Source organism: Myripristis murdjan, chromosome 14 (genome assembly GCF_902150065.1).
Source record: "Myripristis murdjan chromosome 14, fMyrMur1.1, whole genome shotgun sequence".
NCBI lineage: Eukaryota > Metazoa > Chordata > Actinopteri > Holocentriformes > Holocentridae > Myripristis > Myripristis murdjan.
Window position 1 is genome coordinate 20,570,833 of NC_043993.1, and position 25,907 is coordinate 20,596,739.

A 25,907-nucleotide genomic window follows, 5' to 3' on the forward strand; every position below is an offset into this window, starting at 1 on the left:
GTGCAAATCAGTGGAAGCAACCAAGTGGAAGGTGATAGCACTGGAAATAGACACCATTAAACCTACAGAGAGTTACCCACTCCCTAATCAGATTTTTATTAATGTTTCCACTTTTCACTTGTAAGTTAACGGCAAACTGTTTGGATTGATTGGATGCTGAAACACCTATACCTTTTGAATTCCCAAATGGCAGTATTTGTAAACAAAAATTCTCAGACAGTTAATAACAGTTTATTTTGTATGTACAGCTAATTACACAGCACACCCAATGAAGGTCAAATAAATCATACATCCTAAAACAGAGTTGTAGCCTTGTAACCCACCTACCTTGGAGACTGAGGCTCGGAGATGCTCTGTCTCAGCCTGGGCCTGTAGCAGCTCCTGTTTCAGCTCCGTCAGCTCTACCTCCAGTCTATCTCTCTCAGTGTGGGCTGTCTTCAGCAGGCCCTGGAGCTCAGTGCTGTCACTGGCACTCTGCATGGCCTTCAGCTCAGCCACCTTCTGCCTCTCAATATCCACCTGGGCCTTCAGCCTGCTGTTTTCCAGTCTTAGACACTCCGCTGTAGCCCTCTGCTCCTCTGCAGCCTGTGCTGCCTGACCCCCAACCTCCAGCTCTCTGTCCAGCTGGTTCCGCAGCCCGTCTATTTCCTCTCTGAGAGAGCGCACCTGGCCCTGGGCCTCCTGGTGCTCCTGCTCCAGAGCCCGCAGACTGCCTGTCAGCTGCTGCTGGATGTCCACCAGCTTCTCTCGCTCAAAGCGTGAACTCTCCACCAGCTCAGCGTACCTCTGCTCCAGCTCGGCCAGTCGGGGGCCCTGGTTGCCCAGCTCCTCTTCCCTTTGGGCCTGGGCCTGAGCCTGCTCTTGAAGCCGGCCTGCCAGTGCCTCATTTTTCTGGGCCAGCAGCTCCAGGCGCTCTCTCTGCTGCTGCAGTGAAGTCTGCAGGAGGCGCTTCTCCTCAGCCAGACGCTCATTTTCAGCAGTCAACTCCTGCACCACCTGCTGCTGGTCAGCCAGCTCCTGTAGGGTGGCCTGCAACTCCTCAGCCGTGCTGTGATGGTTCTCCTCCATCTTGTGGATCTGCTCTGTCAGGCTTTCCACTGACACATCCCGGCCCCCAGCACTCACCCCTCCCCCTGTCCCAACAGCTTCACCACAGACACTGCTGCTCACCGAATCTGAACGTGACGGGATCTTCTCAAACTCTGAAGAGTCAGGTGATGGAGAGTCTTTGGTAACATCAGTGCCGGAGGAGACAGAGGTTTTGAGTGGGCTGCCATTGGAAGGGGGGCTGTCTGGTTGCGGAGCTGAGGAGTTGGAGTCTGAGAGCAGGCCATTGACCAAAGGCTTGGAGGGGCTGCTGGGGTTGGTATTGGACAGAGGAGAGGCCTCCAAACTGAGCAGCTTTTCCTTTAGAGTCTGGTTTTCCTCTCTGAGGATTGCCAGCTCTCTCTGAAACTTCCCATTCTTCTCCCTCAGCTCCCCCACAAGCACCAAGGTTTCCGCCACTTGACCCTGCCCTCGTTCGGTGGCAGGGTCTTGGCGTGAGACAGAACTGGGTGAGGCTGAAGAGGAAGCAGAGGAAGCTTTGCCTTTGCAGCGCTGCAACTCCATCCTTAGATTGCTGATCTCCAAGTCTTTAGCCTTGGCCTCAGCCAGTAGCTCTTTGACCTGGCACTCCAGAAGGCCTCTGTCTGCACCCTCTGTATCTCCAGAGGCCTTGGCTGAATTGCGTGGATGCTTGGCCAGGGTGGACAGGCTGGAGGTGCTGGCACTAGAAACCATCTTCTTAGCAGTGGAACTCCTCAACTGGTCTCTAAGAGAGATGCGGTCTCTAGTGATAGTGGGAGGGATTTCTCTTGGGGCTGGGATCCCAGACTTCTTTACTGCCTGTGCACCTGCAAGACAGACCAAAACCAAAATATATACTGATATAAATTACATAGTTATAGAAAAAAGACATAGTAGAAGCTGAAAGCTTTAACAACAGTTAATAGCAGTAACAGTGGAAGTTGATGAAGCTTAATTTCAAACTATGTGACTCACATTAAATATTTGACTATGTTGGGTAACAAACTTTTTAAATGTACCTCCAGACCACTTAGGAGTGGTCTGTGGTTCCAAAAATGCTGGCTGACCCATTGCATGGCCTGTACTCTGAGTTAGGAAAGCAAATGTGTAGTTGAGTAAACGAGTACTTGTCAAGCAGACCATAAACATTTACAAAAATATTCTAATCAAAAATCGTTTTGAAGGCACTTTTTCTCCATGACATTTTATAAATATATTTTATGAGTCTGTATATCATGGATATATATTTTTGTTAACTTATGGAATAGGAGATCTTAAATAAAGCCTATGCTGTTGTGCAATCAACCACTGTTGTCTCCACTCTGGCTGACATCATTTGTCACTGCACTGATGTGACTAGGCTACAGCAAAAAAAGCAAATACAAGACAAAAACAAAAAACAAAACAAAACAAAAAACCACCATAGCTGATGGCAAGCGAAAGATCGCATGATGTTATTTTGACTTGGATGAAAGATGAGATGAAGTGAAATGTACACTATGCCAGGTAAAAACTAACTATCTGAAAAATACAGAATCAATGCTTAATCATCTGAGATGGAAACACTCAATCCAGTTTACCTCCTCCTGACCCATTACAGTCAGCCATTTTCCATTGTTGAAGATGCTGGATACAGTGTTCTCATGGCTTATTTGGAGCCAGGTTATACACTCCCAGGTTGGCCAACCTCACAGCTCGAGTGGAAAAACAAAACTGGACTGCTTGTCAGTCAAACATGACCTGTTATACACCTGATAATGTGGCACTGACAATCGATTGATGGACATCACTCAACACAGTTCCCTAAATTACGGTAACCTGCTATTATTGATGATGAATGGAATATGAAGGTGTGAGTATTTGCAACTACTGAAATCACCATAACACTGATGCAATAACCACTTATGATCACTAGTCTGTCATAACACATTAACTGGCACAAATATTGTAAGTCATTTGGGACTTCTCGCTGCCCATTAATGCTGTGCACTACTTTATTGCCCCTGGCGTGGAGCACGCACTGCCTGTGACATTTGACGATGATTTTTTTTTCTTTTACGCCAGAACCAAGGTATTTATCCCAGAACAATGTCATCTGTTAGCACTTGGGAAACAGGAGACAGGTGGAAACAAAACAGTGCCAGCTATTCTATTAATTGAATGTTCATGCCACCATGCATACTGTGCATTGTGGTATTAAAAAAAAAAAAAAAGAATAAGAAAACTCCTATAAAACGAGTACATAAGTATTCATTGGGAGATTGAAGAGTGTATTTGATAAGAAAAAAACTATTTTGTTCCCATTTCTGTTAGAATTTTAAACAAATAATGTGAATGAGCTAAAGGGGTGATACAAAAGCGCAGAGATACGAGGGCAGTACAGTGGTTTCCATGGTTAACTGATGGTACTGATTTCTCTACTACACTGTATTCATTTGTACAATGATGCTGCTTTGTGATATGATGCAGGTTGTTCTATGTACTAATGCAGCAGATTCAGGAGTCCAGGACAAATTTCTCCTATAGAGACAATAAAGTATCTCTCATCACCATTATCATCATCATCTCTCTCATCTCAATTGCTTCCAACATCTCATCAACAAAGCCACTGAATTTTTTTAATCCCTAATATTGGTATTGGCCCCAAAAATCTGGTATCAGTTGGGCTATACTAAAAATACAATATGACTCCAGTTTCTTAACTAAACCTTTTGGCAATATTCCTGGGAAGCACTACCATATAGTAGTCTGACCTGGAAACCACAGGGTTACTGGAATGGGTCTTTAGAATTGCAATCAGGACCAAACATTTGTTAACACCATGTAATGATGCATGCAGAGTATGTTGCATTTAGATACATGCATTGTTGTAGTTTATTGTTGCTGGCCATTCACTGTGTCCTATTCACCTGTTGCTCTCTGCTGGGTTCACACAGCGTCTGCCTGGCACTGTCTGTCTATTCCTCTCTGTGGTCAATGAGTGCTGCAGCAGAGCTTAACTGTGGCATTTCAAAAGGCATCAATGTGGGCTGTTGGCCCAAGCTTTTTCCAGACCTCTCTCAAATATGAAGAGCATTTACTGATGCCCGGTGTGAGCAGGACGCTTCCTGAAAAGCTTTTATTGTTTGTTTTCAGATCATCAGCAAACAGCCATGCAGACACGGGGTGGGGGGGTGCTCATTTCAAAGGATGACAAAGGTCCCTGGGCACGTGGAGCATTCAGGCACAAAGCAGCTTCAGCTGCACACAAACAAAGACAGCGCTGTGTCTCTGACAGACATACATACATACATCACATCATTATCAAACCCACAGAGCACAGGATAGACGGACAGACGGTCTGTGTGCTAAGATAGGCAGCATATCAACGCATGCACACACTTGAGACATGTAGACAATAAAATGCAAATACACACACTCACACAAATTCCACAAACAAGCAGCTTGGCCTAGTTTGGAATGAAAATCCTATCTCCCTGTAGGTTCTTTAAGTACTTCAGCATTGATAGGCACTTTGCAGACACTATCCCCTTATTGAATCAAATAGCAAGTGTGGCAATAGCTGCCAACACTGGCACAGTCCCCGGGGTTCAAAACCATTTAGCATTCCCAGAGTGTGCAGTGGAGGTTGAGAAAGCGTAGTGAGGTAAGGGCATACTGAAGGGTGGAACTGGAAAATCATAGCAGCATAGAACCATGTTGCTGCTACAAAATAAAACAAGAAACACAATATTCCACTTTTTAATGATAAACAATATCATAAAATTGTTATGGGTGCACTTCACCAAGATACAGCCTGCCATTAAAAATCTACAATAACTTAACTCTGCACTTCATAGAGAACCATAGAGAACCCACAACTGACAGAATGAGGACAGCATGCGCTCCTAAATTATGTATCATCACATGGAAGATTTTAACACCAGATCAGCAGTGTGTGTTAAGAATGACTATGTGCTGTGCACTACATAAAGTATCACCCAGATATGGCAGGCCCAGACAAAGAAATACATACACCTAAAAGCCAGTGCCTATTTCTCTGAGCGCATATTGGTCCTATGAGACACATTTACATCCATTTGTCTTATTCTCATTATAGGTGGCTATAAAGAGAGGGAAAGCAGGTCCTAGGGAGTCCTTACTTCAGTGAGGGAAATACACAGTGATAGAGAGAGACAAACAGAGTGAGAGACAGAAAACAGAGAGTCAGTCTGATGTGTTTAAGATCGTTCATTCCCCATTAGGATGACTGATTCCAGGAATGGGACCCTGGGATGATCTCCCACTCACTGCTGATTCCATATTCCCTGCTTTCCTCCAGCTTAGTGAATAGAACCCAGATGGAGCACATGAACTGAACTCTAATTTAGATAGTGCACATGGAGCAGCTGTAGTGATGTCATGGCTAAAAAGAGGTGGCCTAAGAAATGACACCAGTCCGCAGGAGGTTGAGGTAACCACTGGAGTACAGTGTCAGATACAGATTATCTGAACTGAAGACGGAGACCCTGCTACAGAGCTCGTTTTGTATTCGACAGACTGTAGCCAAACACTATCTGTCATTTTGGGGGCACTTTCATCTAGAAGACCAAACAGTGACGGATAGCACTGCCACAGTCGGACACCCTGTTCCAAGGCCAACACAGCAGCTGCAGAATGCCTATCATTTTAATCTTCACCTCGTCCAATGCCCGCTGCTTTGCCAGACTCAGTGCAGACCTAAAGCATGTCTGTGCCAGGACAGAAAAATTGGAGATTAGATTCTACTTAGCCTGGCTCAAAAAGAGGAGTGACATCAAATAGATCACTGAGCCCAGGTTTTCCAGCTCATGAGTGAACACGTTTGCTGCTGGGCCGAATGGGAGTAGTGATAACTAGATAACTGAAATAGCCTGCCTAGTCTAATCAGTTTCTTTATTTTAGATTGTTCGGCATGGCTTGGGTAAGTGTGCCCTAGAATATACAGAGCAGGCTTGTCACTGGTTCAAATCCCTTGAGAGAAAATGTGTGGTGAAATATAGAATGAGAAACTCTTTCTTCTTCTTAAAAAACAAGTACAACGCCCTTGAATGAGACACTTAACCTCCAATTTTTCCTGTGGAGCACCACATGTGTAGCAAGCCATTGCTGTAAAACAGAATGCCTGCTCAGTAACCTTTCCATTGATAAATAAACAAGGAAAACACATTCGTTGCAGTTACATTTTTGTTATTAGCTGGAAGCAAAAAGGTGGTAGATTCTATAGCATAGACACAAAGATAGCAAATAACTCTCACCACCAGAGTTTTCTGGGCTTGTATTACAAAGCTTTTTGTGTGACAATGACGGCAGTATTCCTGTGGTTTAGGATAGCCAGATCAAGATTTGTGGACAAACAACTTTCACTCTCATGCTTTCACAAACCAGCATTGGAATATCAAAAAATTCAAAAAAGGGCAATCTACTGAAAAAATTGTAAAAATCATATTTTAATTGTGGATTTTCCCTTTAATTTGATGTTGTCTTCCATGCAGACAGACTCAGATTGAAGTCGATTTTTACCTAACTCTGAAAAGGTCTAAATCTGTACAATTGACTGAAGTGAGGAGTTAAATGGCTCTTGGAGGAGCTCTCCCCCACTAGCAGAGAATAAATCCTCACATAGTCTGGGGAGACTGGTTCTCATTGATAGCAAAGAGCAAATAATGTGAAACACTAGTTTTGGAGAGAGAGGAGAATATCATTGCCAAACTGAATGAGCACATTGTCTTTTTATACTGGGCAACTAAGAATGCAAGATATTCTGTGTCACAGAAATTGTTTCACTGTGAAAACGTGCTTCTTCTCAAGTGCTACAAAAGTCATTGTTTACAGTACTCAGTCAAGAAATACTCCTTGTCTGATTTTTCCCTGATAGAGCTTTTGTAAAGTTACACTGACAGTGCTTAGTCAGCACTCAGCAAAACAAAGCAACCACTGATTGCCAACTTCAACAGGCTTGACTAAAGTCACTGAGCTACAATTCAAGTTTTCACTCAATAATATGTTCCAAAAAATTGCTACTGACAAACTAGAAAACGCACAGAAATCTATTTTCATTGCCTTCAATTACTGCAGATGAAAGGATTGTACTGTTTACATTAATTTCTTAATGAATTACACAGGCTGCCTTCCAAGAATTCAACAGCATGCAGTTATTTCATGGTCAGTTTCCTGATCACAATGATGTACTGTGGTGACTTCTTTCTTTCTAATGAAGACAGGCTTTCAAATCACAGCAGGAGATGTTTGGCTGGACTCAGTCCAGCATCAGCTAATCAACTGTGGCCAGCCTGCCAGCCAAGGGGTGACAGAGTACACAGTGAGCAGAGGGCAGGGCGTCTTTAATTTACAGTACACGGGAGTCATGGGTGAAGAATGATGATGGATTAGCGACTGCAGGTGGTCAAGTGTCAGAAAGTTGGAATCTGAAATGACGCAGTGGCTTTGTCACATTCCCAAACAAGCTTAGGATGGGAATCGCTCACACTCACTCCCCTGTCTCCCCCTGTCTTGTTCCAGGAAGCATGGTGTGCTGTTTTCCAGTCAGGTGGATATGAGGGGTTGCAGCAGAAAGAGGCTGTGCATCTGGCCTTCCTGTTGTCCTGTGGCAGCCTGGCCAAAGAACAGGCAGGGCACAGACTAGGTCAACAGGAGCTCATCAGTCAGACACTGAGACTCACAGGCATTCCTTTCCTCTTACTGGACAGCAGCAAAGACAGAAGCGAGACCAAATGACCACTACCCTGACTGAGCAGTGACTAGCCTCGCTGATAAGTCACATCACAAGAAAACACCATGCTAAACAGACACTTAAATTCATGCAAGCATGATTTGTTGGCTATAGAATAAAACACTCCTTAATTATAGTAAGATTTTTTCTATACTAAATGAATATCAAACTGTATAATGTGATTAATTAGAGATCTTATAATAAATTTGAAATGTTAGAGGGAGTTCATCATGAATATGTCTACATCTTGTATTACAATTCCTGAAAATTAAGAAGGGAGTCAAGTCTGCTTCCAGTTCAGGACATGACAATATATAGAGTAAAATACCACAAGACATAACAGGAGAGCTTGGACCTTCATTTAGGGTTTTTTCTTGAACCAGTGTGACTGTATCCATTTTATTGTCACAACAAGGGATACAGAGGGATTCCCTATTTGTTGGGTTATTAAAACCCATTTCATTTCATTCTAATGACTACACGGTCCTTGGAGTCATGTCCAAAAATAGGGATCAGATTCATCCTGAGAGGAGCCATGTCTGTGTTTGCTAGCATTAGACAGGTGTGTAAATCTGGTATATGATTGAGCTTCTGGGACTTACTGACTGAGGACAACAATGAGACCTAGTGAAGCACTTTGTAAGTAAAAAGCTTTGTAGGGATGTCCAGTGAACTAAGTTTAGAGACCCAGGATTTTAATGGATGTTTGCACTTGGGATAAGACAAACATATGATCCACAGATCCCATAATAAAACAAACCTTTGTTGAGTTGTTGGAGATCAAACTCTGTGAAAATGGCTGTGACTTTCACATCCATAGTCTAGTGTTTTCAGTTATTTTATTTTCTTGTCTGCTAGAGCCCTCAAGCCACTCTGCTTGGCTATTCCTCATTACCAAGATGGGTCTAAGCTTTGGTGTGAAATGTGTGCTGATCAAAGCTTGCATTATTATTAACTTTTATTTAACTGTGCAGTTCATTTACAGATTCAACTTACTTTCCCAAGCTCATTTCTTTTTTGTAGATCTTCAATACTGCCATCACCCAAATTGGGTTGCTACTGAACAGACATGAGGGAAAAAACAAAACAAAACAAAACAAAACAAAAACAAACAAAAAACACACATAGGCTTGACATTTAGAGACCTCTGATAGCATACAGTATTCTCCATTTTACCTGTTCTAAATTAAACCACATAAGTACAAAACCATTTGTTTGCTGGTTTGTTTTTTAGAAGTAAAAAGTCTAAGATAGAATTGAGGCAGTTTATAAGAGTTTATCTGGCCACTGAGCATTTGTGGTAGCCAGAGGTATACAGAAACAGCAGCATGCACATGAATAAAAACAAGTCCATGTAAGAGCTGTTGAGTTTTAGGATTCCAATGACAGATTTGACAGTATTTATATGGAGTTTAGAAAATAATGGGGTGAGGAGAAGGTTTGCAGTGTCTGTAAGAGATATGGAGCATTTGTGAGTGGAAAAGATGGAATCTGTCACCTAGTTAGTTGAGATGATATTTGTTTCTACTGGGTTCCTAAAATAATCATCTACATAAATAATAAAAGGAGAGAATATTATGACTTCAGCTTCTTGCAAAAATTGCACAATGGTAGTGCAAGAGATTGTGATTGTGATTGTGAAGCTTTTACCAGCAGCAAAAGGCTAACTGACTCGGCATGGAGTCTGATTCGCTGAGAAATAACTTGGTCAAGAAAATGCATTACTGCACTACACTGAAAAGTAAAGAAACATGTTTGCTGTGTCAGTACAGAAAGCCCACTCTGAACATAAAAACAGCAGTCAAGCAGAAATGTTCTCAACCTCATCTGCCAGCAGAGGTAAAACATCCTCATATATTCCAAGTGTTCAGGTCATTTACTGAAACCCTCTTGTCAGCAGGTGGGATGTTAATCCAACATGCCCATTACTGAGGAGGCAAATCTTCCACTTTGCTGTTTAGGAAGACATAATGCATGTCTGATCACTGTGCATTTAAACTACCTGTAAGAGGCTAGGTTTCTCTCTGAAAAGTGTATAACTCTCTACCCTAGTACTTCAGCATAGCATGGCAGCTGGCAAGCCCCAGAGGGCCACTTGGCTTATGTTCCTGTATTCCTTTAATCATTTTGATTGAATCATTTTAACTGGCCTGCATGTTAATACTGTTACAACAGCACCCTTATGCTGATCTACGCTACCTTGATGGAGCCAGTGCTCTACAAAGACGTCAATTAATTTGGACCATGACAAAGAGGGAATTCCTTTATGTTCCAGAGAAAATGCAAAACAGACATAGTTGAACAAAATACTCATTAAATGTATTCCTGATAAAGTGCCTTTTTTCATTATTAGAGGTTTATAAGGTTTTGACAGCATTCAGATTGAGTATTCTGGTGATTTCTATGATAGTCTGGTGCCCTAAAATTACAAATCATTACAAAAGTATTCAGCATTTGTGGGTCATTTTCCTGAAATGACCACAAATAGGATTAAAAAATGTTTTTTCTTTTGGTAGAAAGATTAGGCTGCGACTAAAAGATGGATTCCCCAGAAAGGGCACAATTAGCCACATATCTAAAGCTGCTCTTACAAAGGTAGCCCCTTCCAAAGCTTGTTAAGCTATTACAAGGCAGTAGGAAGGTGCCTAATTCTGAGTTTAGACATAATCAGTGGGAGGAGATACACAGCATTTCTGAGTTTATTATCAAAGGGTGACAGTAGTGTGACTTTGCTGTGGGCTGTCACTCTCAAGGACATATGCAATGGATAACAGACAACAGTACCAACATTCAAGGATGGGCCAGAATTGTTGCTCCCAGTCTGGAAGACTCCACAGCCAGCAGCTGACAGATACAAAAGGCACTTCAGGACAAGTTTGATTTGGACACACAATCACAGGATTAACAGCTTGCGTGTCATATTCAGCTTCAAGTGTTTCTGGGCATGCCAGTTTCATACACACATTGTTAGTTGCTCTACCATAAATTAGTAATTTTCTTATTCAAGTTAGGTAAAGCTCAAAGGCTACAATGTACCATACTTTGATGTCCATGTTTCCAGGCTATGATCTCCAATTACAGACAAACAGGACATTTAAACAGCACACGCCTTGAATACTGAAGAATGGTCAGTGTGTTTACTGTACCAACTGCTAGGAACCATGGAAAGCATGACTGATGTAACTTCCTCTACGTCCCAGCTATCAAAAATTGGACAACCCCATTTCCTCATGCTGAATCCCTGCTCTGCTTTTCCTTGTGCTGACAGGGTGTTGAGATGATGCATTTATCCATGTGTTTCCACATTCTTTGGCTATGGTGTCAAAGTCCACTGTGTTTGGGATGGGTATCCACCATGTCCAATGGATCTCATACTATCACAAGACATTACAGAACATAGATTACCTTATGGTATCAGTGGTAGAATGTCTTAATCTGACAAATCTCAACTCGTGCTAAAGTGCTAATGTCATATGAAGGAATGAGATTACTCAAGGGTGGTCTAGGAATCTTGCTTTAAAGGCAATGATGAATTTCAGAAAGAAAGACAGCTAGATAAGCAATGACCATAAGCAAAAATATCCATCCCAGTGTTTTGGAGAAAGAGGATGATGATGCTGCATGTCTGAGGGGAGGCCAAACTGTCAGGGTAGAGTCTGTGTGAAACTAACTTACCATAGGTGTACAGCAGGCAGTATAAGGTCAGATGACTGTCTCAGCTAACCAAGACTCACAAAGTACATCACAAAGTACATACACACAGGGACATACTGTCCATATGAACACTCATTTGAACATGATTTGCTTACTACAGACATACACACACACACCAATGTGTCTTAACTATGCTTTCAAACAGGCAGGAATCACAGCCCACAATGTTGCCAATTCGGTTAACTAAGCTGGCTGGCTATGAGTAAGATTTGGCTAGCCACTACAGTATGTGTTGATGTTCCTGTTGGGTTTACTTACTATATATTGTCAATATTTGATCATTTATAGAAATTTAAAACTCTCATATGACCGGGGAAGTACCTATTAAATGGGCTGGGTAATCAGTTATCACATTTGTCCAGAGGCAGGCACATAAAACATCACTCATAAAAAGAGGTGGGTAAAATTGTCTAATGCAACTGTTTAATTGTGCAATTGCATCATCTGGGCATTTGTGTTCCTCTCCAAGGTTGATTGAAAACAACTGACTTCTGGTTACTGTACTGCCAATGACCTTACAGAAAAAATAACAGCTATGTTATTCCAATGGCAACGTAGTTATTGCTACATTGGTATAACCCTGCCAACCCCAGCTTTCAAAGATATTTCCAACTTTTTGGCAACATCTTCCTACATTACAAAGACCTCTAATCATCCTCACTGCATTATAGGAGAAATCACACAAGTGCAGAGTCTGTGAAAGTTCCCTTTTTTGACCATGCAAAAGTCGCCACAGTCTCTTTTACCTCACTGGACAAACATGCCATTGCACTCAGATGTTTTTAAACCCCTTTTATCTTTGGACCAAATGGTTCTGCTGACTGTTTTGCCCTGAAAATAGACTCAGTGTTACTGGACCATATTTTACTGACAAATTAATCAACAACCGTCTAGCATGCTGACCATAGGCACTGGTCTGGCCAGTGTCCTTGTGAGGCAGACGTGAGACAAGACTTTGGCTACTCACTGTCAGTGTGACTTGGTTCTGATAAAGACCTGCTTATCTCTGCAGCAGACGACAGCTTACTCCTCAAACTTCCACTTGAGAGATAACACCATCAATCAAATCTAAACGAGTTCCTCTTGTTCCCACACTTCATTCCCTACTTCCACCACCAGAAGTGTTATTGTCCTTTCAAAGCACAATCTCTGACAAACCACAGCTGCCTGTTTCACTGTCTGGGTTCAATGTAAGGCAGTTAATGTAATGGAGTATACATTTTTCTCTACTCTAGTCTATCACTGCATTGCTGCTGCTCATCAAGGCGGATAATAATTCCCTGCTTCAAACCCAGGCTAATCACTCAATTTTATTATTGTATGATCTACCTTGCCAGAAAGCAATAATACTGTACATAAGCACCTCAGGTAAAAAACAGATTCAAGTGCTCCTGTCTGTTCACATTTTCATTGAACAGCTTTAGACAGTCGTGAGGGAGAACCATGAAAAATCAAGACATTTGATGATCAATTTCCATTACTGCATGGAGGCTCATTTGAACAAATGAGAGTGGATGCATGAGAAGAAGATCAGGCCAATCAGTTTACATGAAAGCAGACTATGCCATTCCAGAGAGGAGGTTCATACAGCAGGGTGGACCACGGATCATGGGGATCATTGCTATACCAAGCAGAGTATAAGTACTTTTCATAGCCCTGAGATTATGACTGATTATACAGTGAGGCTAATCCTCCACTGGCTCTACGTGCATTTTACTGTGACTCACTTCAGTGCTTAGCCGCACATACAGTACAATATTCTCTATAAGTTCATAAACAGTCTATATGATTGCTCTCCTGTGGATCCAAAGTTAGAACAATACACTTGCTTATGTCTGTCCATTTATAAATGATGGTAATACAAAACCAAATCACTTTCTCTCTGTGTCCACAGGTGCATTTGTCAAGATGTTTTCCTATTTTTCTGAGAAGACTAAAACATAGGCTATTAATCTTAGTAATAATTAGTGACTGCAAGGAAGGCAACATTGGCCTGTAATGTATTAGCTATAGATATAGACAATATAATCCAATTAAAAAAAAAAAAAAAAAATCAACCTACGACAGAATCAAGACCTGAAACTATAATGTAATGTCATTTTTCAAATAATGTCATTACTTATTTTAATATACCATGTGATTACATTACTGGTCATTATTAGTTATTTCATTAAGTGGGTAACAATTTTTGGGCTGAATAGACAAAAGTGTGTGCAGGGTTCCTACAGCTTAAGGAGAGTTAGATTAAAGACTTTATGAGACTGTTTTAATGCCACTTAAAATAAAATTCAAGACCAATTTTACGATGATACCTTTATTCCTACTGTGACAAGTTTAAAAAACATGTAGCACAAAATACACGGTGCCACATATAGATAGCCTGGTGCTGGTTTCAGCCATGCTACAAAATTTTGTTGAACAGCTAATTTTCCTTGAATTTGCACTTCCCCATGTCATCCAGCGTACAATGACAGTCAGTTAGCGACTGTTCTGAGCATCCTGGCCACAAACAAAATATGTGTGCTGTTGGTTCCCATATCCTGATCTGCGTGACACTATTGCGGGAGGCATTTGGTAAATTATTTCTAAAAGAATAGATGCTACCAAGCATCTGTTCTTTTAGAATAGATGCTTGGTAGAATAGATGCATTTTTAGGACTTTTGAAAGATTGATTTAAGACATTTAATAACAATTATGGCCTTATTTTTAGATTAATAAATTCAATGCCAATGTGTGTGTATGTGTGTTAGTGTGTGTGTGTGTGTGTGTGTGTGGACAGAGGCTGGAGGCTAGGGGCTAATCTTTTCAAGCATGCAGTGGCTCCTTAGCATTGCCTCCCAATCTGAGCCTACTGTGCTCTATCTCTAAGCAAACACGCTACTGCTATGAAACGATGCAGCTTAACACCCACCACTGATAAAACACTCCACCGTATGCGTGACTCTGTGTCTGTGTGTGTGTGTGTGTGTGTGTGTGTGTGTGTGTGTGTGTGTGTGCACGCACAAATCCCTTGACAGCTGCCTGGTTCTGGTCTATTCTATTCTGTGTCTATTTTCTAACACATGAGCAATGAAACAGGCAAAAATGATGACATGTACACAAGTATATCTACATGTACACAAGCACACATATATTAAAATGCACATACTGGTTTTGTTCAAGAAATAAACCAAGGTTATGAAGACACCAGCTTGTTTTTACAATCTGTGTTAAGCCGCTGCAGTTCAGAGTGACTTTGAAATGGAAATGTTATGGAAGCACAGTGACCTAGGGGCAGAGGAGTGGATGTGAGCGTGAGACTGGTGATACAATCTCCTCCTTTGGCAGGTTCCCTCATGCTTACTGTTAGGGAAATCTCACTCAGCACTTTCCCTTACCCAACTCTCAGTATCTGCACACACACACACACACACACACACACACACACACACACACACACAATCATGGTCCTGTATTAGCTGCGTACAAAAAAAAATCCATAAAAGAGTGGGCATGCCCACACAAATGAAGGCAGAAGTACAAAGCAGAACCACGATCGAGCCTGTTAATATGGCTTTTCTAACTACAGAGCATGTTAGTCACTTATCAGTCAGCGCTCATTAATCGGTACTCATCTTGTTAATAACTACTCAGTCAGTACCTGTCTTTCATATTGCTGACAGGACATGAGATCAGATCATAACAAATCTTTTTAACAAATTTAAGTGTACACGATGTCTATCTTTTACATGAACAGAGACAGAGAAACAGAGACTGGGGGGAGTAGAAGTGATGCTGAGTCAAAGCGATACAACAAGAGCAGACCTGACTCTGTTTCCTCCTGTCTCCCCGGCTGGTTCCCCATGTTGGTGCACTCCAAGACTCCCACACTCTGCACCGGGGCGGACTAATCCAAGAATCCGTGGCTGTGGGGGTGGGATGGGCTGGGGGGGTCAGCTCTGTTCAGCACCCACTTTCAGCACCGCTCAGCTGCAGTGATAGCCAACCATAAAAGACACAAAACTCTTCTTCTTCCTCCCTCCTTCTGGTCTTCTTCTCTCCACTCCTCCTCGGGACTGTGAGCATGTGCATGTGATAAGAGACAGGCTGTGTGTCCTGTCTGTGAATGTGTGTGTGTGTGTGCGCGCGTGCGCGCGCGCGCGCGTGTGTGCGTGTGTATGTATGTGTATGTATGTGAATGTGTTTGAGTGGTGTGTGTCTTCCAGGATGGTGACAGTACGACACACTGGTAGGCAGTCAGGCAGGCGGCGTCGTGTGGGCTTCATTATTGCTGCGATGACTGGAATCGGCTCAGAGGGGGTGTGGCTTCCCGGGCCACACACACACACACACACACACACACACACACACACACACACACACTAAAAACACACCTCCTCCCACCCCTCCCAGAGCCAGTTCACTCTCACTAATGCCAAATTGAACAGATAAGTGCACCTCTTAACACGGGGTCCTGCTCATTGGTACAATAAAGATAAGAGTAAGAAGAAGAGAAAAGAAAAAGAGAAAACATGCGAGAGAGAGAGAGAGAGAGAGAGAGAGAGAGAGAGAGAGAGAGAGAGAGAGAGAGAGAGAGAGAGAGAGAGAGAGCTGGTAAAGGCAAGAAGGAAGGAAAGAAGAGCAGGAGGAAAGCCCTATTTGTCTCCTTGGCAGAGGCTGACAGCACAGCTCTGTCTTTTCTTTTCAAGTGAACTTTTTCAGCGGATGCAGCCTGGGAGTTTCAGAACGGACTCACACACACACATACACACCAGCATTTTTCTAACAAAGGTCTAAGTAAATGGGGAAGGGAGGTGTTGGGCTTAGGATAAGAGGCCACCCCAGGCTTCCTGCACCATCTTTCCTAGAGCTCACACAGCAGGGGAGGAGTGAGTGTGTGTGCATGCGCATGAGTAAAGTGGGAGTGCTGGTTTGTGGAGGCTGTGGGAGAACAGCTTGTTTTTTTTGTTTTTTTTTGTCGTTCCTCATTTACAATGTATGCACATGTGAAATATTCATGATGGTTTGAGCTAAAGGGAGGAACCAAGCTTAAAAAGAGTTTGACTTGTCATTTTTACCAGGATTAGGCTTTCGTTAAACCCTAATCGGTCAATGTACTGTGTGTGTTTATATGCCTATATCCATTACAACTGCAGGTGGGCAGGGTCCACAAAATCGGAACTCAAATCTAAGTATTGTTACTGTAGATGAAGAAAATCCATATTGCTATAGCTAATTGATATTGAAAAATATGTTTTAATGGCTCTCTCATTATTTTGTTAAAGATTAATTAATTTATTTTTACTAAACTTATGTTTTTAACAATGAAATCTATACCCTTTTAAACTGACAGCCACAGTGCTTTATTCTACCTCAGTGAGTTCATTTGATATAGTATTCTGTACTGTGACACTCTAAAGAAACCTAGCCTTAGCCCTACTAACCAAGACCATAAAAAATAAGAGGGACTACTTATTTTTTTATTCTATCTTAACCACATCCTCAAATTTTAATGCCATACTTGACACAGATAAATATATTTAACCTTTTTTTTTTTGCGGTATACTTAGTTGCATAACGTTGGAAGTTTTAAGCATGTTTGTTTGAGGCAATCATCTTTTAAACATGTTCCTCTCCTCAAGTAGTAATCATTTATATTATAGTGACATAAAGTTTTGCTCAATATGTACAGTAGTTGTACAAAAGACTCCAAGCTCCAGCTGGCACAAATTTTTGAAAAAAATAAACTAGCAGTAAGGAAGGTCTGGGTTGCAGCATGATTCTGCCCACGTCTGGCAGAGTATTCAGGCCTGTGATAAAATACATGGCCCGTTCCTTTTTATAAACCTTATGAATGTTGTATATACTGTTGGTGCATCCTCCTCTATCCTTCTTAATATTCTGCGCCGTCCTTGTGTCAGAGCACCACATCCACCTTAGTAAACAAACACGTCTCTAATCCAGCTAAGAATGTTCTCCTCACCACAGGACGTCCATCTCTGCAGCCCCACCAGGCCTCTTCCAAGATCTGGCAAGACAATTTCTCTCTGTCTCTCGCCTTTAGGGGACTCGCTGGGGTCACAAGCTTCTCAAGACAGGAATTTTAAACTCTGGTCAACAAAGCTACAAGAGGCCAGGTGTGTTTATGTCTAAGCTGATGCCAGATGAGTGGATGCCGTGTTAATCTTGGCCTTTGAAGCAAACCCCCAGATGCATGTAGTGAATAGGAGTGAAGCTATTCATGTCTGCCTCTACACTGTACAAACATTAAATGAAGTATGTACTGATGTTGTATATGAAGTTGTAACGGTGAAGAAAGCAAATATGCATACACATTAGCCCATGTCCATCTACATGTGGGAGCATGTGCGGCTTTGTATGGGTTGTGTCAGTGTGTGTCTGTCATGGCTGAGTGCTTACGTGGGCTGGGACGTCCTAGTGAGACTGAGTCGTGTTTGATTAATCCATCTGACAGATATGAGGAGTCCATACCTCACCCCCTCCCACCTCTAAAACGTTGACACACGAGCGCAAGCTCACAGACAGACGGGGCCCCGCTGAGACCACATGTTCAGGCCTAGTCTAGTATCTGAGTTATGCATAGTAAAACTCTGACTGCATAATATTCACCCCAGTCTCAAGGCTGTCTTTATCCATCACTCTGGTCAATCTAGGGTTAAATGACACTGGCACCATTCATCCATCTTCCTCTTCTCCTAATTGTGAAGAAGAACTATGAGAATTCGATAGGGGCTGCGAGCTGATGAATAGGGAATAGAAGATCGTCATCCATCTGGTGTTCAGCAGCAAGCCTCACATATGGCAGACAACCTGAGGAGACCCTCTGCCCCATCACTCACTTACAGCAGACCTCTATACAGACGCTAGAGGTTAATGGGAGGAACGTACTGTACGTGCCTAATGTACTCCCTGCATGACACAGCAAAAACTAAACTTGGTCTCCTTTTAAATGTCAGACTACAGTATTTTTTCTGGGATAATAGCATAAACAGGCACAGATAAGAGTAAATGGGATAAATCTGAGTCAGCATCTAGCCTCCAGCATGCAGCAAACCCTACATGACAACAGGGCCATTAGCAGGAAGACGGGGAATGATACGATGTGATATGAGGCACTGTTTCATGTTTACTGTCATTCAAAATATCTCTATGTGGCAAGGACCAAGTAACATGTGAGAGGTTATTGCTCCTTGTGAAAGCTAAGTTGGTCCTGATGAGTCACACTCTTTGTCCTGTTGGTAACAGAGATTTATGGAAGTGCCAGGATTGGCCCACGCTGACACGTCACTCATGAGGATGGCACCTTATGGCACAAACACACTAGGAAATGTCAGATACATGCATTTTAAAAGGTGCTGAATATTTTCAAAGGCTCAGTGTGTTTGATGTTTTCATTCTAAATTTGTTTTGTTTTGTGGAGGACTATAAAGCATTAAAAACAGCTGCTTGTCAAGGTTTCTGGCAAAGGGAAAATTCACCTAGTGCATTTCAAAAGTGCCCAAAACAGATATAATACTTGTAAATGGTATTTTATAGGTATTTTACCTTGCAGTATAAAACAATGAACTTAGGTGGGAAAAATCGGAAAACAGTACAATCTACAAGGTCCACAATTTAGTCAGTAAATACACAGAAGCAGACTACACTACAGAGTAGGCCATGGGACATTTTTTGCATTTTTGGCCTATTCCATCGACTATGATAATGGCCACTGTGGTGCCAGTGCTGCTGTCATTTCAAATCTACTGCCGACTACCAAATTAGGAGCACCAAATGGCACATTAATTATAGCTTCTAATACATTCAGGCCTTAAGTCTCTGTGGTTTTGGCAACATGGCTGCAGGAGGCTTATGAAGGTTAAAAATCAGTATAGCTGGATACTTGCAGAGGCAGTACAATCTGAACATGAACTGTGTCCTTTAAATACATAAATGTACAAACATGATTTTTAAGTAAAACTGATTGGGAAAACTGCAGGCTGGGAAGGCAGGGTGAGGGAAAGTACCTGTCTATAAAGGTACACCTTTACAAAGTTATAATGTCCAGTCACCCCCAGCAGGCCAGTTATTTACCCAGCAGGACTGTCTTATCTGCTTCTGCCTCCTGTCCTCACACACTCCACAGGGAGTCCTCTCCTAGTGAAAGCTTCATTTAAATATTGATGAGGTTTTTAAATAAGTCATCAGGATGAGGCTTGGTTTTAACCCGTTGTCTGGCAGCGCGCAGCACAGTGCAGTTGGCAAACTGACAACTGGGAGAGAGACAAGGCTCCATTAGCTAAAATAACAGTATCGTCTCATTATCATGGCATGCTGTGGTGAGGTTAGGGTTGGACTGTCACTCACCTGACCCTTTTAGCCGATACTGTGTGTGTGTGTGTGTGTGTGTGTGTGTGTGTGTGTGTGTGTGTGTGTGTGTATGTGTGTGTGTGTGTGTGTGTGTGTGTGTGTGTGTGTCCCGTGAACTTGGATGGATCTCTTTCACTCTGCAGCAATCACCTAAAGTGCTAAGGGGATCTGGCAGTGAAACAGGGAGGGAGGAGGAATAAAGTAATTTTTTACCACAATATTGTGACTGCTTTCCTCACTGCCTCACAAATGCAGAGGAGGTGCAGGAAAGAGTGATATTGATGTAAAAAGGCAGATGTAGAAAAAAACAATAACTCCTATAGTTACTGTGCCTAAGTCTTGCTATTTTTTAATAGTTTAATATTAGGGTTTTATCTCTATTTCAACAAGATAAAAGACTAACTTGAATTAGTTTTATTTTTAGACACAAGAGGACTGACTACAATGATATCTATTATTTACAGTAGAAAATACATAGCTGATACCACATTTGTTGATGTGATTAAAAAAATGCCAAGCAGTTAATAGGAAGAATACTGGAATTTGTACAAAATAATGTTTTTGGAAGAAACTAAATATGGCTCTTTGGAGAGATATTTTAACGCTGATGTCACAGGGGTGAAAAGGAAATTATCTGTGTTGCCATTTGTCCAGTGTTTAATCACGTGAAATCTAATGCCAATCAGATTTTGACAAAACTTGGCAGAATAATGCACCTCACCATGGTGTTACAGCATTTTTTAAAAATTACAGAGTATATGAAGGAGGGTTTGTTCGCCCGTATTCCCATGTATCATGCACTAATGCGAGAGACACTACTGATCCGATTTTGACAAAAACTGAAGAAAATATACACCTCAACACTGTGCCTCACACTTTTTCAGAATAGCACTGGTGTACTATTATTGCATGTCAATGCAATATGACAAACAGTATTGTAACAGATTGGCCCAGCAATAGGCCATATAGGGGCAACGGGTTTACTGTTTTCTTGTTCTGTTAGTGTTTTTACTCTCTTCATTTAACTGAGGCAACAGTTCTTCTGCCTCAGTAAAATACTTCAACACATTTTCATCTCTGAGTAAGGATCCTGCAAGTATAGTCTACTGGCAAAATATATTTGGATGGCCTGTAAGAAAACACTCAATTAGGATGAGGACAGCTCTGCTGCAGTGTGTCTCAGAGCCTTTCTGGTCCTGAATACTACCTGTCACAGTGTACTGTCTCCCATCAACTTGAGAGAAATTCATGAGGTTACAAGAATAACCAATTACCAACTGACTGGTGACGTTTTCACTAGAAGAAGCCCCTAAACAAATTTCAAGATTCCAACAAATATGTTTACTCTAAATTCTGGGGAACATGTTTACCCTGAACTGACATAAAACAGATTGTGAAAGCATCTGTTTACACAAAAACTGAGATTTCCATCTGAGAGAGAGGTCTTTTTCCTCCACCACATCAATAAATGAAAACACCCGGGACATTTCCATCAAATTATCACATCACAACATCACAGACATCAAATATCACAGGCGAGCACCCCAATCTATATTCAAAACTTGGCATTTCCCTTGAGTGGATATTGCACAAGAACCTAAGGTTAGCCTCAGTGAGTTAGCACTGAGAGCAGTAGGTTAAATGATGATTCTCATCTCTTGCATCATGCATGATTGACCAGAACTTCTCTTACACATGTCAGATTTGATTTTCCACTGGCTGATTAGCCTAATGTGAAGACCTGTTTGACTTGTCCATTCATTTTCTGTCTTCATATGTCTTGACATGCACTGAAGTGGAGCCCCAACCCAGGGGTGATACAAAACAAAAGACCAGCTGGGAACACCATGTTAAACACAGCATGCACTCATGTCATGGGTGTCACCCAGTAATATGGAGGGATAGGATAAGTCAGTACTTATCAGCTTGAGAGTGTTTCATTGAGACAAAGTGTCTCTGGGAGGCCTAAGTTGACATACTGTAAGTTAACTGTAATTATTTATCTGGTGAGATCAAATCATCCATCGATACCCTCTTTCAAGCATAAAAGGAATTGACTTGGTTAGCTTCATTCCAAGCTAAAAGTCAGGGGAAATCTTTCTTTTTTGTAGGAAAAACAAACAGCCTATCTGCCTACACCTTGCTTTAGATGCTGCTGGAGCTGAGAGATTAGAATGCAAAACAAGCTTAAATGGTCAACTTATTTTGCATACCGGATACATCTCTGCCTGAGGGACAGAGCAGCTTGCAGCTATATAACACAGTCCGAGTGTTGTGCCCTCTTTTAAAGATGGTTTTCTTTTAATCAAGAATTATTTATAATATTCTGACCATAAGAAACCTAGTAATGGGCAACCAAATCTAGGCCAGACTAACTGTATCTAAAAGAACTTGAGTGAGCTACACTTGGACTGAGCTCCTCTGGAGTCTTCTGTCAAATAGAAGTCCATTATTTTTGTTTCAACACAAAATAATTTTGAAGAAGCAATCGCACCACAGCACATCCACACACTTTGCCATAAACAAACACAGGTTTGTCTAAGCGTGTGCTGCGAAAAATATTAATTACAGCAACCAAATCCTTAAAATTATCGACTACATTATTTGTCTTACATGCAATAATTGTTTTGCTATCCGGTCTATTTAAATTGCTACACTACATACGAAACAATAAATAATTTACAAAATTGTGTTCAGCTTGGACAGCAATGGTTATTACAAAAGGGCGTCCCTTAGATTAGGCCAATGTGTTGTCAGTGATCAGGAAAGCGAATAAAGTGCCTGAAGTTGTTTGATCTAATTACAGAAAATAAACATACATGTCACAGATTGCCAATTCCCTCACTGAATAATGTAGTGAAAATACTGGAGGTAGTTGAGTTTGCATGTTCCCCGGGTATCAAACTATCATTGCCTGAGGTACAAGAACAAATAGATGCAGTTCGTCAGATAACCTGACATGCAGTCTGCTCCACCCTTCTGGTATTCATTCACAATGTCTGGGCCATACAAGAGCTGCATGATTCCACAATGTTTGATCAAATACTGACTTGTGTGCTTCAGTCATACCTGACATGCCACACCCTCACAGGCAACCACACAGTCCTGTTGCATAATCTGATCAGAGCGATCAGTACAGTAATGATTATTACAGAAGTCTCACACTGTATTGAAGACTCTAGACTGAAATTGGAGCAGACAAAGAGTTACCAAGTAGAGACAAATTATGGGCTACAGTTTACATATGGAATCACAGTTCATAATCTCAGTTACATTTACACTATATCACCTTTAATCACATGAGGAGGAAAAAAAGAGTCCCTTAAAAGTGCAGGGTGCAAGAATGTGTAAGAGGTTGCTTGTAACAGAAGTTTAATGATGTTTTTTCATCCTATATGTGGCAGTTTTAAGCACAATGAAAAACATTTGAGTTGTGACAAAATCTGTACAGTGCATGCAATTTGCATTGGAGGGTGTTTAATAAGGTTTAATTATAGTCATCATGGATATGTTTAAATGTGTGCTAATTTCCCATCAACATTTGGGGTTGCTGGCACATGTAAACGTGATGAATCGGGTTTACAATAATCCAGATTAAAACACAATCTACATTACAACAAATGGAATAAAATACTCTGAACACACATCAATAAACATGTCCTGCTACTGTTCACATGCAGCTTGTCCCACTTGGTTAGTTGGGTATTTAAGGTCTGTTTCCATGTCAGTATCCTGCAAACTCTTTTCATCCATCTGCATAGCTACAGTTTGGGGAGGATGGGGTAAAACGATAAAGCATCACATTACAGAGATTATACTCTCATTCAAACTGACCTTTGGAGTGTTCCTGTGCTCCACAGTGATATGCTAAACCACGACTGAACAAAGAATTCCAGCACATACACATACCAACACATAAACAAGCACACTCAAAGACACTCAAACAAATAACATCAAAAGAGCAGATGTGGACAGACAGACCTCAAGTGAGAGCAATAAACATCATTCTTTCCCTCTTCGTGGGCTTACATCGGGGGGGAAAAAATCATATTTTCCATTTCTTGTCCAACAAGAAAGCTGTTGTTCACATAGCTAAGCAGATGTTGTAAGAGAAGCAAGCTATGAATGTGTCAAGTCTGTCGGCTTTGGACCAAAACCCTGAGAACCTCGATACTCAGCCACCTGCACCCCTCTGAGGCCAAACAGGAAAAAAGAGACAGAAGAGATGAGAGTAAAGGGATAAAAAGAGGGATCCCTCCAGCTGCCAGTCTATGCCAGGACCTGAGAGAGAATGAGCAGGCTGTTTCAGCAATGTGCTGTGGCCCTCTAGTGGCCACAGTTGGTAAGCTTCAATTTCTGTCAAGTATATTTATAGGGCCCTGACATACCATACTATATATTCCACACAAGGCTAAGATTCAAACGCAGAACCTTCTTGTTGTGAGGCAACAGTGCTAACCACTTAGCCACTGTGCTGTTTCATAAACTGATAAAATGGGACGAGTTGATCAACTACAGCAATTACAATACCATATTCAGCTGTTAATCTAGACTCTGAAGGATCTTGATGAGAATAATAAGGAGAAAAGGTAACTGATTGCGGTTCTGACTGCAGTGGGCTGCTTGATTTTGAGAGAGCATGCGAACTTGCTGAACTACCTTACAAGAGTTTACTAGAGCCCTACCTGTAAGTGTACATATTGCATCACAGATACAGTACACACAGTAACTGTACTTGTGAGTGACACAGGTGCCACTGTCTGTCCCCAGGCATTACTTTTTCATCTTTAAAATCTGACAAGTAGATAGCACAAAAATCCATTGTGTATGTAAACAGGGATAAAGATGTGCCTCTTTCCTCTTTCGCTATTCCCATAAACCACACTTTTAAGTTCCTCAATGCTAACCTCACCATCAGCAATTTTATGTGATGTGAAAGTCCATATACATAATGTTTTGCGCTTCTTGTCAAGAATGTTTTATGTAAAATGAGAACAGCAACTTGGCCATCACATTGTGAAAATGAATACATCTTTGACAAGGAATGAAAGCATGGCATCCCCATGATTATCAATACTGACATTAGTGTGTAAGATGAACCATACTAAAAAAAGATCATATAAGATAATAAGACCATATACATCTCACTAATACCGTTGATTTGTCAACATGTCATGTTTCTACAACATCAGTTTACCACAAATAAAAAACACCCCAGGAACTGTATACCAAATTAGGTCCCAGAAATGCTGAAGCTTTTCTGAGCTGACACACCAACATTTTTCCCCAAACATACCAAAACTCACCAGCAAGTAGAGCAAGCAAATAAACTATAAACCACATTTTCCTTCTACCCAAAAGTTTCCAGAATCACAAGATGCAGCCACTGCTCAACACAACTCTACATCTCAAGCTTGCTTTTTGCATATTTTAACTTACTTATTTGAAGATATCTTGTAATTGTAGGATATTCATCAGTCACCCAGAACCCAGCGTTATACTAATTCTCCTACCAGAGAGGCTACGAGAGCGGGCCTCGGCCAGGTCTGAAATGGCTCCAGTGGTGACAGTCTTCTTCATACGGGAGCCAGCGGCAGCGGCTCCCAGCAAAGGCTTGGTCAGGGCGTCATCACTGCTGGCTCTTTTTAGCTACAACACACAAACATCTGCCGTCAATACCAACAATAAAGGCCTCATTCAAATAACTTCTTGCCCATGAAAATTTTCTGTGACATGCCACCAAGGTCAGACACACAGCTGATGGCAGGAATTTAAATTTGCTGTTTAATTCATATTTTAACCATTCAGCTGAGGTCAGAAACAAAGCAGGATTGCACCTGTAAAGTTATTCCATTGAGTTGGATTTTCATCTGCTACAAAATTATACACCTGGGATAGCCTGGGTTTCTATAAAATTAGTCCTCTTTTTTATGAAGTGGAAATTGAAGAAATTCATATTGATGTATATAAAACAGAAAACCTTATACACAAGTTTTGAACAGACCTGGCATAATTCTTCGTTAT

General features: G+C 41.5%; 1 protein-coding gene across 4 annotated transcripts in view; it reads right to left on the reverse strand.

The window, feature by feature from the left end:
• Positions 1-25,907, reverse strand: part of specc1 (sperm antigen with calponin homology and coiled-coil domains 1) — an 86,069-nt gene that overhangs the window by 41,733 nt on the left and 18,429 nt on the right. For 3 of the 4 annotated variants that reach the window (XR_003929362.1, XM_030068632.1, XM_030068634.1), the window contains exons 3-4: positions 25,397-25,532; positions 328-1,895 (exon numbers count right to left, since the gene is read on the reverse strand). Coding sequence is in view for 3 of the 4 variants with exons in the window: in XM_030068632.1 (XP_029924492.1) it covers positions 328-1,895; positions 25,397-25,532 (1,704 nt within the window). In the remaining variant the exon portion in view is untranslated. Of the gene's footprint in view, positions 1-327; positions 1,896-15,338; positions 15,597-25,396; positions 25,533-25,907 lie in introns of those variants that run through there. The other variant, XM_030068633.1, reaches the window with a different exon arrangement.